Source organism: Lissotriton vulgaris, chromosome 1_1, assembly GCF_964263255.1.
Source record: "Lissotriton vulgaris chromosome 1_1, aLisVul1.2, whole genome shotgun sequence".
Lineage (NCBI taxonomy): Eukaryota > Metazoa > Chordata > Amphibia > Caudata > Salamandridae > Lissotriton > Lissotriton vulgaris.
Window position 1 is genome coordinate 1,878,262,254 of NC_141685.1, and position 15,085 is coordinate 1,878,277,338.

Consider the following 15,085-nt stretch of genomic DNA (forward strand, 5'->3'; position numbering starts at 1 on the left):
GAAAAGGTTGGCATAAAGGCAGGTTTTGGGAGTGAATTCATGTCTCCTGCAGACCGTGCTGCAAGGAAACAGTGCATCCAACTGCCCAGATGCATTGCAGGATGGTCAGCACTGGCTGTGGCTCTTTCCTAGAGCAAAAGCATGCTGCTGCCATGACTGTGCAAAACTGTCATTCCCCCGTCAACATTGTATTGCGGCAGTCGGAATGCCGCTAGCTTGGCAGAGTTCTCCCAACCGCTGCTGTTACGGTCTGGCAGTCGTACTACCCATATCATAATCAGGCCCATAGTCCTAATGCTGATGAAAAGGTAACTTCCTTTTGGCTGAACGATTCTGCAAATTCATTGTACTGCAGTGGAATCTCCTCTTTGTCCATAGGAGAGGTATTTGATGAAACAGCTTTGCTGAACGAGGCAGGTTACAGACTGAGGCCCTCGTCACAAGTGCATGGCTGGGAAGAAGATTCCTATTGCACTTTTTAAAATCCAATACCACGTGGATTAGAATTTAAAATGTGCAATAATTATCGCCTATTAGAAGTTGTGCTATTTAAAATATGGCAATAACCGAGACAATTGGTTTTTAACCCCTTAACTGTGGCCGTTTTTTGCGGCAGTGCGGCCGTTTTAAAGAACGGGCGGGGCTGCGTCGGCCGTTGAACGTGCGCAGCACCACCCAGGTAGTGCTCCGAACGTTCAACGGCCGAGGGCAGCACTTAACGGATTAACACACTGAATTCCGCATGCTTTGCCTTTTTTATGGGCCTTTTTCCCCGATAAATTTCGGCAGATTTGACCTGCGGGAATTTATATGGGGAAAACTCTGAGGCGCCCAGCCGATTGAAGGCTGCTGCGGCCGAGTGTTGCTAGGACAACGCCGCCATTCCCGAGTAGCGGGCACGCCCACCCACGCTGACCACGCCCCCTTGCCACACTATAAGAACGCGCGCTGACTACGAGCGAGGCGTTCACTGAACTCACTCCTGAGGCGAAAAGCCGGGAGCCTGCAATTTGCTTTTAAACTTTGTTGTGATAACTTGCTTTTTAAAAATCAATCTCACCCAGGCCACTGCCTCTTCACTGCGCAGATACCCGCCCAGCCGATTGAAGGCTGCTGCGGCCGAGTGTTGCTAGGACAACGCCGCCATTACCGAGTAGCGGACACGCCCACCCACGCTGACCACACCCCCTTACCACGTCACCTTCTCTGGACGATAAAACATGCTCAGCAACCGGAAGCGCAGCGGACGAGCGCAGCGGGCGCGACGAATGCGCGCCGAAGGCGCGCATAAGGCAAGCTCGTCTGCGCTCGTCTGCGCTCGTCCGCGCCGAGGACGGGCCCAGGGCCACCCCCCCTGTTGCACCGGTGCCACGTCCAGAGCTCGATACGGTGGGATTTACCTACACTTCTGCCGAATTACTGAATCTCAGACATGTAGCAGAAATGCCCCATGTCCTACCACAATTTGGATATACTAATTCCATCTTAGGCCCGCACAAATGTCCAACTTGTACAAAGGATACTCCAAATCCCCCAAAGACTGTCCCACAACAAGTGTTAGCAGCACTAATAAATGTTAGATCTCTTCCTAAACACAAGTTAGAAATATCCGACTTAATTGATACACACAAACTGGATCTGCTTTTCATCACGGAGACATGGGGGGATGAATCCTCCGGGCCAGACTTTAGAGCTGCCACTCCGACCAACTACTGTGTCTGCAGACTGGACAGACCTAAAAAAAAAGGGTGGAGGCATAGCAATTATTTATAAAGACCAGCTCAAACTCACAATGGTACAATCAAACTGTTCTGAGTATGAGGCTTTTCTCTTCACCATTGGCCTCTCGGCCAAAACATCATTTAAGGGTATGTTAATCTACCGCCCTCCTGGGCCAAGATCGAAGTTTCTTGCCAACATAGGCAATATGATTGAGGCCTCGGCAGGATCCCCACATTTCACCTTACTAGGAGATTTTAATTTTCACCTTGAAGCCCTCAACGACCCTGACACAGCACTGTTAGCGACCGATTTAGCCGCTGCCGGCCTTCTGCAAATGGTAAAAGAACCCACTCATCAAGCGGGTCACACTTTAGATGGATTATTTACCAACAACCCGCATATAGCCGTTACCCAGGTAATTCCCCTGATCTGGACGGATCATGCAGCGGTCTGCTTCTCTATCGAAATTAACTCCATCAAACCCCCTGCCACATCTTCGTCTCTAGTCTCCTTCAGAGACTGGAAACATATTAACCTTGTCCACTTAGCGGAGATGATGCAAGATAGTCATATCCCCAACGAACAGGATCCTACATTAGCGTCCTCTAATTACCTGAGCAATCTAAATGCAGCCTGTAATAAACTAGCACCAATTAAAACCTCCCACCATAGTAGAAAACTCCCTTCAGCACAATGGTTCACGGAGCCCTTACGAATACAAAGACAGTACTGCAGGAACCTGGAAAGGCAGTGGCGCCGCCATTACAGCCCTGCTGACAAAAAGACCTACAAAAATGCTCTCTCCACTTACAAAAAACTCATAATATCAGAAAAAAGTCTTTACTACACTTCCCAAATCAACCAGGCGAAAAACTCGGTAGGGGAATTATTTCAGGTGGTTACTCATCTGTCCAACCCCCCTGCCCCGCGCCTAGAAGGTTCCCAGTCTCTATTGGATGCTTTGGCCAACTTTTTTGAGGATAAGGTTAGTTCCATCTTTCTGACCTTTTCCCATTCCTCTCCTTCTCCCACCCCCATGGCACCCCTCATCAACAACTCACCGATCTTTTCAGTCTTCGAAGCGACTACTCAGGTGCATATTCAACATCTGGTGGCCTGCACCAAATCGGGATCCCCCCTCGATCCATGCCCTCCTGCTATCCTGAATCTCATCCCGGAAGCTATCTCTCCTGCTTTATCAACAATCTGTAATGCAATGTTTCTAACAGGTACCTATCCATCTGTTTGGAAGAAGGCTATCATTAAGCCACTTTTAAAAAAGCCCACACTGGACCCTCTTCTTCCTGCCAGCTACAGACCTATTGCCTGTCTCCCCTTCCCAGCAAAGATTTTCGAAAAAATAATGAACACACAACTCTCGAAATTCATTAATGACAACGACCTACTCGACGACACCCAATTTGGGTTCAGACAAGGTCATGGAACGGAGACAGCACTACTCAAAGCAGCAGATGAAATAAGAGCCACGATGGACAAGGGAGGATCGGCAGTTCTAATACTTCTGGATCTCTCCGCTGCCTTTGACATGGTCGATCATGTCACCCTGATCGACCGTGTCTCGGCTTTAGGAATAAGAGGCAAAGCCAACCGTCCTCAGACAGTTAAGATAAGTAACTACACCTCCCAGACCTTTTCTCTCCCTTGCAGAGTACCACAGGGCTACTCGCTAAGTCCGACGCTTTTTAACATCTATGTTTCGGACTTAGCGAGGGTGATAAAATCCTACGGAATTGCCCTAACAACGTATGCGGATGACACCCAACTAGTGTTATCGGTACACAACGATGGTACTTCAGTCGCAGCCAACTTCCAAGAGGGAATGAAGGCAATAAGGTCCTGGATGTCATCTAACTGTCTCAAATTAAACTCTGATAAGACAGAGGTGATGACATTCGGGAACTTGCAGCCTGTCTGGTCCCCCCAGTGGTGGCCATCTCAGATGGGAGCGCCCCCCCAACCGGTAGTCAAGGTACGTAATCTGGGAGTCATATTTGACAACAAGATGACTTTCCTCCAACATGCCAACTCGGTGGTATCTTCTTCCTTCTATATCCTAAAAAGGATTAAAAAACTACTCCCATACTTACCGCCGTCCGCGGGCAAAACCCTAATCAGCACCTTGGTGTTCTCGAGAACAGACTACTGCAACGCCCTCCTTCTGAATGCCCAAGAAAAGGTCCTCAACAGATTACAGACTGTGCAAAACGCCGCGGCCAGAATTCTATTAACCATCCCCAAATTCACATCTACTTCCCCCTACATTAGAGAGCTGCATTGGCTCCCTATTAGGAGTCGGATTAAATTTAAGGCTTTATACATAGCCTATAAAGCTATCAATAATCCTGGCCCACAGTTCCTAAAAAAAGCTCTCTGCCCGCTTGAACATTTTAGAACCTTACGATCATCATCAGCCCATCTGCTGAAGGTTCCACGGAGAAGAAAGACCAACTGGGAAGATAGATGCTTTACTATAGCAACAGCCAAATTGTGGAACACATTACCATTCCACATCAAAACCGCCCCCACTCTTCTAAACTTCAGAAAGAATCTCAAAACATGGTTGTTTTCATCTTAATTCACCTTTTTATTCCAAGAGAGAGTTCTGTAACGCCAGCGCCGAGACACCCGTTAGGGTATTTGCCCGCTTTAAAAATCGCATAAAATAAATAAATAAATAAATAAGGGTGTGATAATTATCATAAACAACCAAAAGACCAGAATCCCAAGACTACAGGAATCCTAGTTTGTCGTATTTCCTAATGTAGTCAAACAGAAGACTTGTAATTTTCTACATAACCCTCTTTATATTCTAATCAGTAGTATTTGTATATAACATAAAAACCCCTATCAGCACTTTGTTGACAGTTTTTAAGATATCAGGGACTCATAAGAAAACATTCACAAATATTCCAGTCCCTTACACACACTAATTTGTGTACAAAAATGTGAGAAAAGGCGAAATGACCCCTCACAGGCACACCACCAAGCGGGTAACTGGCAGGTACTCACCAGATAAGCCAATTTTTGTCATCATTGGCGGTCATTAAGCCCAACAGAAAAGTGTCTGAAGAAAAGTATCAGAGGTGCAAAGGTGCGTGCAGTGAAGTGAAAAAGTAAATCACACCTCACAGTGTGGGAAATAGTGGGTAAAATTGAAGGGATTCACTCGATACACAACACTTTTATTCTTTTACTCAGTGAACCACTCAAATTAAAAAACAGAATGCAACACTTTTATTCTTTTAATCAGTGAACCACTCAAATTAAAAAACAGAATGGGATGCTACATATGCATACCACTATTAGATGCCAACATGTTTCTCTGCTTTACACATTTTATGCAGATTCATCAGGGCCAAGCTTTTTTCGCCACAGCACCGTATATTGGACACATCAATCTTAAATAAATGTCAACAAATAAAAACAAAAGCACACAGACAACATGTATAAATGTAGCTCTTATTGTCATGTTCAAAAGCTCAATAAATACTTCATTGAACATATTTACCCTCTGTTAGCCACCATGTAGCCTACTGGCTCAGAGGTTCATGAGCTAAAAAAAGGTTATTCACGTGTAACCCTTTTCCGGCAAAACAGTGCTTCAACAGTCACATGTATCTGCAGGACAAGCAATACACAATTAGCCGCTGCATCTAAACCAACAAAGCTAGCGAGTCTCTCACTAAAATTCTCATTGTCAAATTCTCATTGCTCAGCTCGTCACCAGCACACGGCCACCGTGCTGCATGACGAGCTGAGCTCGTCCTCAGCATGCAAGGTGTTAATAGCTTAACAATCTCAAACTTATGTTTGGCAAGAAAGTGGCAAGTTAGGAGCAAGCACTGGAAGGGATTGAGGCTAAGCTGGATACTGGGTTCAGCTACCTTCTGCAGTGGAGAAGCGTCAAAGGTGAAATTACACTTTCCACAGCCACTTTTGCTGGATACTAGATCTATAGAATAAAGATTTACTGGTTACAACAGCGGATGGTGCTATGAAGAGCTGGGAGCTGACCTGCAATCTGGTCTAGGCCCCTGGAAACTACAGGTAAGACTAGGAAAAATAGGACACGAGACATCACAACCATCAATACAAGGCATAAATGGGACTATGGGAACCAAAAATAGAAAAACAACAAACAATGAATGGATGCCAAGATAGGTGTAGACAAAGTGATAATCCGAAAGCCATTGCAACCGTGCAACATGTTGCCAGGCACAGGAATGAGCTGACAAGATGACTAAATACGGCTTTGCCCCTGATGACCTAGAAATAACCTCAAGCAAGGACATTTGCTCATGAGAGTCACTCACAAAGGTCCAGTGTTCCTTTCTTAACCTCCATCGACCCATTCTCTAGCACCTCCAGTCCTCATAGATCTGTTGTGTTGACTGAATCCTGAAAAAATGATAATGTTCTTGCTTTACCTGTCAAAGGTGACTACTTGTATGCGTAAATGGGGGATCCTACACTGCTGCTGCCTATGCTTTACCTGGCCTGTATGTATGAGTGGAGCAATCAATGCTGAAGGTTATGTCTTTGTGTTGCGTGTCTATTTTTTGTATCAGACAACGTGCATCTCTGCTGCCACCTGTTCTCCATCTCTTTTGCATGGGACTGAAACTTACAATGTAGACCCCTGTTTTGTACGTGTCAAGTGTGCATGCTAGGGTGATGGTCACTGATGATGCCTGTGTGGTACCTGATATGTGTGTGTGGGAAGCCTGCACAGCTGCTGCCTATGCAGTGCTATTTCTATGGGTGTGTGAAGGAATATGTTCCGGCTGTCTGGGGTGGCGCCCTCATTGTCAACTCACACACTGGAAGTGGTGGCTCTATTACTGCAAGTGGAAGGTCCTAGCGATGGCGTTGAGTGAAACATACTCAAGTAACATTTTGTTAACTGTCACTTATTTTTCACAAATTAAGCACTATTGCAGTGTAGTCTTCCTCAGCAAGTTACCACAGGCTTTTCTTTTTTATCTTGGAAATTTATGAACATATATGTAGCTGTTAGCTACTTTTGCAATTCTCCACTACACCACATTCCAGTTCAGAAGTCGATTTACTCTTGTCTGGAGACTCCAATGGGTTTGAATACATATTATCTGAAGGCTAATCGTGGAGCAATGCTGGGTTTTGAAATAGAATATCTAATATATTGTGTACAATCAATCTGTCACATCGTTGTATTCATTTTGACTATTTTCTCTCGCTATTTTGATGAACTGTAGTATTCATGCCTTTTCCCTCATCTCTGTTAGATTGGCTACTGTCCATGGAAAGTAATTTTTATCTCTTAGCATGTGTTACCTGAGGAACATTATCCTATAGTTACATCAGAGGAATTTCCATGAATGCTAGCTGACTAATTCATTAATATATTTGCAAGAGGAACAGTTAGGGGATTCCATATATGGTTTAGTGTGCAAATGCACTTCTTTATCTATCCATCTAAATGTTTGATGAGAAAACAATATAATTTAGTAACAAAAAACAACAATATTGAACATTTCTATCCTATGACACTTTTGCTGAACAGCTCCTGAAGAAGGCTAAGGAAGGGTAAAATACAGTAATTTCTGCTAACTAACTTTAAAAAAGACAGCATACTCCAGTAGCTATTCACTATTGAAGAGTTGTTTCATTTTTTTTAACTGACATCCCTAGTTTGACGAGTGATGGAACTCGGTAGCCCGGTATTGTAAACCTAGAACCTTTGCATGAAGCACTAACTCGCATATTAAATAACTGTATGTATTACTTTTTTTTAACAAATAAATGTATAGCTACTTAAGTCATTGTGTTCAAGCTATTCACTGTAAATCGTATGAGCTTTTTAATTGTGCCTATTTGTTAATTTGGTATTCTTTGATTTCCATTCAAACAACAGGAGTTTTTGCAAAAAGAAGAATATAAAACACTAGAGTATAATTTAACAACAACAGAAGTTGAAATGGTTAATGTAACAGCCTCCTGGGATGAGGTAAGCAAATATCATCCTCCCCGAAATCGTTGTCTATAAATAATTATATATTTCAGCTTTATAATATATTAGAAACCAATGATTCCTTAATAAATACTTGAATTATTGTTGTAGATTTTTGTCTTGCTTGGGAAGTCCATTCCTTTTAATTCCGGACATCTCGGTTTATAAATCGTCTAGTAGTGCTCACCTCAGTTTGATTGACTTCTGTCATCCTGAATCTACTGCCAAAAAGTCTTCATGCCCGAGTGTTGCCTTCCCTTCTTTAGGTCTGGCTTTTTAGCTAACAGCAAGGTGCATGCTGGAACATATAAGCCAATGCTTATTTTGGAAAAAATAAAGATGCAATTATAATTAACTAAAAACATTCTCGCAAAAGAAAAGATAATTGTAGATACAATATTGCATCCTGGTCAGGGAACATAGTTATACTATCACCAAAATGTAGTAAGCAGCTTCCGACAAAAATAGAGAGGATGTGCATTATGGTTTTTTATAAAAAAAGAGGGAAGGTAAAAAAGAAAGAGTAAAATGGAGCTCAGGAATGCAGTAGTACGTGTTCTGTTTTTACTGGGTGGCGAATAAAAAAAAGTAAAGATATAGGAGGAGTGGGAGGCAGGATGGAAAAACTATTAAGACGAGGAACAATAGTAGACAGGTTACCAATGCAACAATGAAGTGAGAAAGGCGAGAGAAGGGGGCAGTACACAAACTATTTTCTTTATAAAAGACAAGAGAAGGAGTTTAGTGGGGGTAGCGCCTGCACGGTGTTGAGGTGAGCAGCGAGACACACACACCATCAGTCTTCCTCCTTCCTTCAAAGTGACCAATCATGCAGGGCATCCCATGTACAGTAACCGTGGTTCACCAACTCCATCTACAATGTTTGTAAAGAAATGTGTGGCCCATGTCCTACAAATGACTGGGCTCACAGCCAATCAAACCTAGCAGCATTTAACAGGCTATGTGATTAGACCTACGGGACACCTGAGAATGCAGGTCCTAGCTCTGTAGCACAAACAAACTGACAAAACTGCAAAACACGATTCAACCAGTTATGATTATATTATTTTATATGTCATGCCACAGAACTGAATACCCTGCCATTATCGAGTCTGTTATATTATTCTACACAAATAGGGATTCCAGACTGTTAGCTATCAGTGTATAATCAATATATACACAAATAAATACAGAGTCAGGGTTGGACATGTTGTCAAAAGCATCCCAGGCACATTTTCAGCAAGCAGTCATTCTGTTTAGAATGAGCGAACACAATTTGTGAGCACGAGGGGAGTTTTGTCCTGCACATACATATATATATATGAAAGGAGGGGTGGGAGTGGAAGTTAAAGGGATGTTATGGATAGAGAAAGGATGTAGGATTTAGAGAAAATGTTAGCAAGCACAAAAAAGGAGGAATGGGGAACGGTGATGTTGAAAACAATTATTATATACAAAATTATTATATATATATATATATATATATATATATATATATATATATATATATATATATATATATTTATTTTTAAGTCGGGGAACATGGTGCATTTTGCAATATATTTTTCATTATATAATAATTGTTTTCAACATCACCGTTCCCCATTCCTCCTTTTTTGTGCTTGCTAACATTTTCTCTAAATCCTACATCCTTTCTCTATCCATAACATCCCTTTAACTTCCACTCCCACCCCTCCTTTCTTCTTCTTTTTTACAATTGCTTTCTCCTTTCCCCTCGTTCTTCTCTTCTCTTCTCTTCTCTTCTCTTCTCTTCTCTTCTCTTCTCTTCTCTTCTCTTCTCTTCTCTTCTCTTCTCTTCTTTTCTTTCCTTTTCCTTGTTAGCCTCACTTTCTTACCTTATGTTCTATCCTGTGCGATCCTCTCGCTATCTTACGTTCTCTAGCTTTTATCCTTGCTTCTCCTGCCTCCTTTCACCCCCTTTTCTAACTACCTTCGCTTGTCTCTACCATTCTTCCCTCCTATCTAGTTAAGGGCCCCTTTGCGTTGTGGGACGTGACACCTGTTGAAAACTGCAGTAAGTGCACAGCGTTTGGACTTGTGGACACTAGTCACTATGGCCACATGTATCAAATTTGGAAATTGTGATTACCTAGTTGTGATTTTCTGAGAATCACAATTAGGTAATCGCTATTTTCAATTTATGAAACTCCATGAGTTTCATATACCGATTCCTGTTGGGTCGCAAATCGACCTACCTCATGAATATTAATGAGGTAGACCGCAATATGTGACCCCCTAGGAATCGCAAAAATCACATGAATCAGCAGACCACCATGTCAGTGATTGCATTTAAATAAAACAATCCTTTTTTTTTAAATGCAGCTTGTTTACCTTAAAGAAAAACGGGTTGTGTTTAAAAAATAATAATGAAAAGTTTTCTTTTAATTTTTTAAGAGCAGGCAGTAGTCTATGGGACCACTGCCTGCTCTTAAAATCGTTTTTACAACCATTCCCAAAAGGGAAGGGGTCCCTTGAGGACCTCTTCCTATTGCGCATGAGTTACTACCTACTTGAAGTAGGTGGTAAGATGCAAATGTTTTGAGACGGCATTCACGATCACAAAAGATTCATACATACCACAAGGATTTGCTATTTTGAAGGGATGCCCTAAACATGGCCCTTCCAAATACCGAATCGCAAACCCATTTTGCGATTCGTTAACAGGTTACCGAATGGCAAAATGAGTTTTGATACATGTAAAAAGCCTTTTAGCGTTCGCAAACAAACGCAAAATTAGTTCATACATGTAGCCCTAAATGTATAGCGGGGAAAACCAAGGGTAGTTTAAAATGTTTAATTTGAGAGGCAGCTGAAGCCAATACACACCACCCAAAACTAACAAAAACAATTGACACTAGGAAAAGTTTCAAGATACAAATGCAACTACTGCATTCTATCCTCAGCAGTAGATATCAAAATTCACATGCCAGTATATGCCTCATACGCAACGTTAAGCATGAATTGTATTGTAAAAGCAGCCTCATAATTAGCACGAGCCACACGGGAGCCACATACACTTGTACAGTATGTTTAGTCACTTAGTTGACATCTAGGCTTTCGGAACATTCCATCGATGCAAAATACACAGTTACGATCATATTTATTATGTCTGTGAAAAAATAAATTCATAAGTTGCTAAAGCTTAGTGATACATAAAACAACTGTTAAACAAACACCGCTGTTAAGCCGCAGGACTTAAAAAATCTTAAGTAATGTCTTAATTAACACATAGCAATTTGCTCCCCCAGCGATGCTGTCTCATCACTATTAATATAAAGAAATTCTAAATATTTCCAGCACCAGCAGAAATTTACTATAAAGAATGAAACTTTGCATTCACTCTCCACAACTCAAAATCATGCACTAGCCACCAACCAACTCGTTCAATTCCACCCCCCACTCTCACTCAGAGAAAATACATAACAAAACTGTGCACAGCAATTTTTTACAGCTATTCTAGCAGCATAAAACACAAATTCCAATTGACGTCACTCAACTCTTCAAACCTCTCCTCACCCAACGGCTTACGTGCAAAATGAAGTAATAAAACTACGCAACCATCACAAATGGAACTCTTACACACAACAAAATACTAAACGTTTCCATCTCTCATTCATGCTCTACCAATTACATACTTCTTCGGCTGAAATTAATACCAAGACACTCTACGACTACAACCAGACCACGTGCATTGCTCTCTCCTCCGTGTCACACAATACACAGCATTCCATCATAAACTTTCACAGGGAGGGATGAAGTCCAAATGGTAGCCATTTTCCTCTTGCATTTTTTTTTTAACGTATTTAAATGGCGATGTGAGTAGATTGACTCCTTTCTCTGTCAATGTTGATTACTTGATTCCTTCCTCTGAACCAGGAAGAAGGGGAGTTGCCCTTTCTTTGCCCAGCATGCCACAGTGATGAAGTTGTCTTTGCTATAGAAACTTGGTTAACCACACTGTCACCTAAAAAGGCCTTCCTGGCACAGAGGAAATTGACTGATAGCGTGAAAGAGCATAACAAGAGCAGAGAGGCATAGGCTGAGAACAGGAAAGTTTTCAGAACTTTCCAAAAGCAGATAATTGTCAAGAGATTTGATGTGAGTTCCACTGCTTAGCACCCAGAAGAGAGAAGCATGAGTGACTATACTTGAGAAGGACAAGAAGGTGAGGGAGGAAGATCTGAACCAAAGCGTTGAGAGACAGAGGTGAAACATAGACAACCTGGGAACGACGGGCATAGTGGATAAGAGAGAGTGCTTTATAAACGGCGTATTTGGAACTAAGAAGCCAGATATGAGAGGACAGGTAACAGGAGATGGCAGACTGTGAGTGAGAAGGTATAAATCCTGGAAAGCATACGATGGAAGAATAAGGTAAAGAGAACTACAGTAATCCATGCAAGAGAGTGCTGTAGCCTTTACTACTGTATGGCGTATAGGAAGTGAGATAACATTTTACCTGGCAATGTGACGATGGCAAAAGCAAGGGAAACACACATTACTAATCTGTGTAGACAGAAAGAATGTGATCAAGGTAGAGGCCAAGATTGTGAAATTCAGAGACTGGGAAGGTAGTGGGAAAATGATTGGCAGGCTACCAGTTGAAAGACAAGAGCAAGGTGTGGGAGCTGAATACCAATACTCACCTGAACCCTAATATTTGATCATCTCAAACTTTTTACCAAAATAATTCAGCACCAGAGTTTGTACTGGTTAGATACTTAACTCCTCAGCAAGAAAAAACACAATTTAGTAGAGTTAAACAGATTTAAATATTTGACACATAAAGGACTGTTATTGACCAAAAATAGAGCAAAAGTGTATTTATTGCGGAATTGGTCAAAAATGTGGTACAGCGTAAAATGTCATGAAGGCCCAATTATAGAAGTACAGATAAATACCTAATCATAAACTTATATAATCTCTAGTTAAGCATATTCTAAGTAAAAATTCCTATTGAGCACTTCCAGCATGACAAGTCGTCTATGAGGAAAATGGTAAAAGATTCCCACGAAAGAAGAATCCCAAAGGCTTATAGACAAATCACACAAGCTATTATTAGATTCTGTAAATTCAGCATGGTATGATCATGGTTAGTGTCCCATTTAGCAAATCGGAAGCAAAATATGTCATAATTAATAACTACGCAATTATTTAGCAGCAACCCATTTGCACCATAGTGGCGCTAGAGCGCCATTTACATAAAAATGTAAAAATTCTATATATGAAAAAGCACATTAAAACGTCACGCTTTACATCAGAAATTAAACATTATGATTGTATTCTTTGTATTGAAAAGTAGCAAATTAGGAGGAGATTAGCACATAGTCAACAGTTCTCTTCACCCACTTAAGTTTTCAGGTGTTCAGAATGAAACATGGCAACTTGTTGAAAAATGTGTAAGGTATTTGTTTTTTGTTTGTATTCTAAAGAGTCCGAAGTGCACTTCAGAATATATTTGTTTGACCAAACTGAAAGTCTAATCCCTGTGTGGGAGCTACAGAAAATAAAGAGACCTCATCAGAACACTGTTAGCCTTCCTCTCAAGGCACTTATTTTACCACCTCTGAAGCCAGGGGTCACAACGACAATGTTAGGGGTCGTAAGAACCAGGGTCGCAGCTGCGACCTCTGACAACCTCTAATGAAGGTCCATGATTTCAAACTACAGCTTCAGTAAAATGTGTTGTAAAATATGTCTCCTGCCTCCCTCTGTTCTTCTTTTCGTGGCTTTAGCAAACTAGGCCCTCTAGTGACCAGAAGCGGGCAAAGGGACCAAGCAACTCTCTGTCGGCAAGACATTGCTTTTTTAGTCCTAGACTATTCTTTTAATGCCTCCTTACCATCGGGTGCAGTGATATGATTGCTTCTAATGAGCAAGCACAAGCACTACTGGCTTACAGACAAATCACACTAGCTATTAGTAAATTCTGTAAATTCAGCAATGTATGATCATGGTTAGTGTCCCATTTATCAAATCAGAGACAAAATATGTAAAAATTAAAAACAACACAATTATTTAACAGCAACCCATTTGTGCCATAGTGGGGCTAGAGCATCATTTTCATAAAAGTGTAAAAATTCTATATATGAAAAAGCACATTAAAACGTCATGCTTTACATCAGAAATTAAACATTATGATTGTATTCTCTGTATTGAAAAATTAGCAAATTTGGAGGAGATTAGCACACAGTCAACAGTTCTCTTCACACACTTAAGCTTTCATGTGTTCAGAATGGAATATGGCAACTTGTTGAAAAATGTGTAAGTTATTTTTATTTATTTTTTATTCTAAGGAGTCCGAAGTGCACTTCAGAATGTATTTATTTGACCAAACTGAAAGTCTAATCTAAGTGTGGGAGCTACAGAAAGTAAAGAGTCCTCATCAGAACACTGTTAGCCTGCATCTCAAGGCACTTATTTTACCACCTCTGAAGCAGGTGCGGCCCTTGCCGGTAGGAGCAGTGGGGTGAGGGCGAGGGGGAAGTCGACAGACAATGTGGAGGGAAACTTAAACTATACCAAAAAAAAGCATTTGCCTTCTGCTCGCTGCAGCAAGATAAGTGTTGTTTTTTATTGTGTTTACCTCATCGTTGTCTGTTGACTCCCCCCCCAACACCATCCCCCGCCCGCTCCACCTCTCTTATCTCCACTGGCTGCACCTGCTCTGAAGCCAGGGGTCACAACGGCAATCTTAGGGGTCGTAAGAACCAGGGTCGCAGCTGCGACCTCTGACAACTTCTAATGAAGGGCCATGATTTCAAACTACAGCTTCAGTAAAATGTGTTGCAAAATATGTACCTTGTCTCCCTCTTTAGTGTCCAGAAGCAGGCAAAGGGACCAAGTCACTCTTTGTCAGCAAGACATTGCTTTTTCTGTCCCAGTCTATCCTTTTAATGCCTCCTTACCTTAAGGTGCAGTAATATGATTGCTTCTATTAATCAATCAATCAATCAATCAAACCTTTATTAGAATTTCAGAAATTCATAAAAGCAATCTCATATACAAAATATCATAAAAATTCTCATTTAAACTTTACAGATTAACATTTACAAATTTCTGGATTTAGGCAACAGATTATTATGGCAATTAAAATGAAACAGTGGTTCAAGGACTTTCCATCATTTTGCGAACACGGGTAATAAGTCTCAAAAAAGTGCTGGTGCGAAAGACTAATTCTTCAGTGTCCAGGGAGAGCAACATCAGATAGGACATCCCCAGAGAGAGGGGCCTATGTTTTCTAAAAAACTGAGCTAAAAACCATTTAACATATTTTAAATACATTTTACAAGAGAAGAAAAAGTGTAAATCATTTTGTATGCTCACTCCATC

The 15,085-nt window shown here is 41.4% G+C and overlaps 1 protein-coding gene across 2 annotated transcripts in view; it reads left to right on the forward strand.

The window, feature by feature from the left end:
• Positions 1 to 15,085, forward strand: part of CFTR (CF transmembrane conductance regulator) — a 1,194,762-nt gene that overhangs the window by 693,131 nt on the left and 486,546 nt on the right. For both annotated transcript variants that reach the window (XM_086919414.1, XM_086919415.1), the window contains one exon: positions 7,637 to 7,729. In XM_086919414.1, coding sequence (XP_086775540.1) covers positions 7,637 to 7,729 — 93 coding nt within the window. The remainder of the gene's footprint in view (positions 1 to 7,636; positions 7,730 to 15,085) is intronic.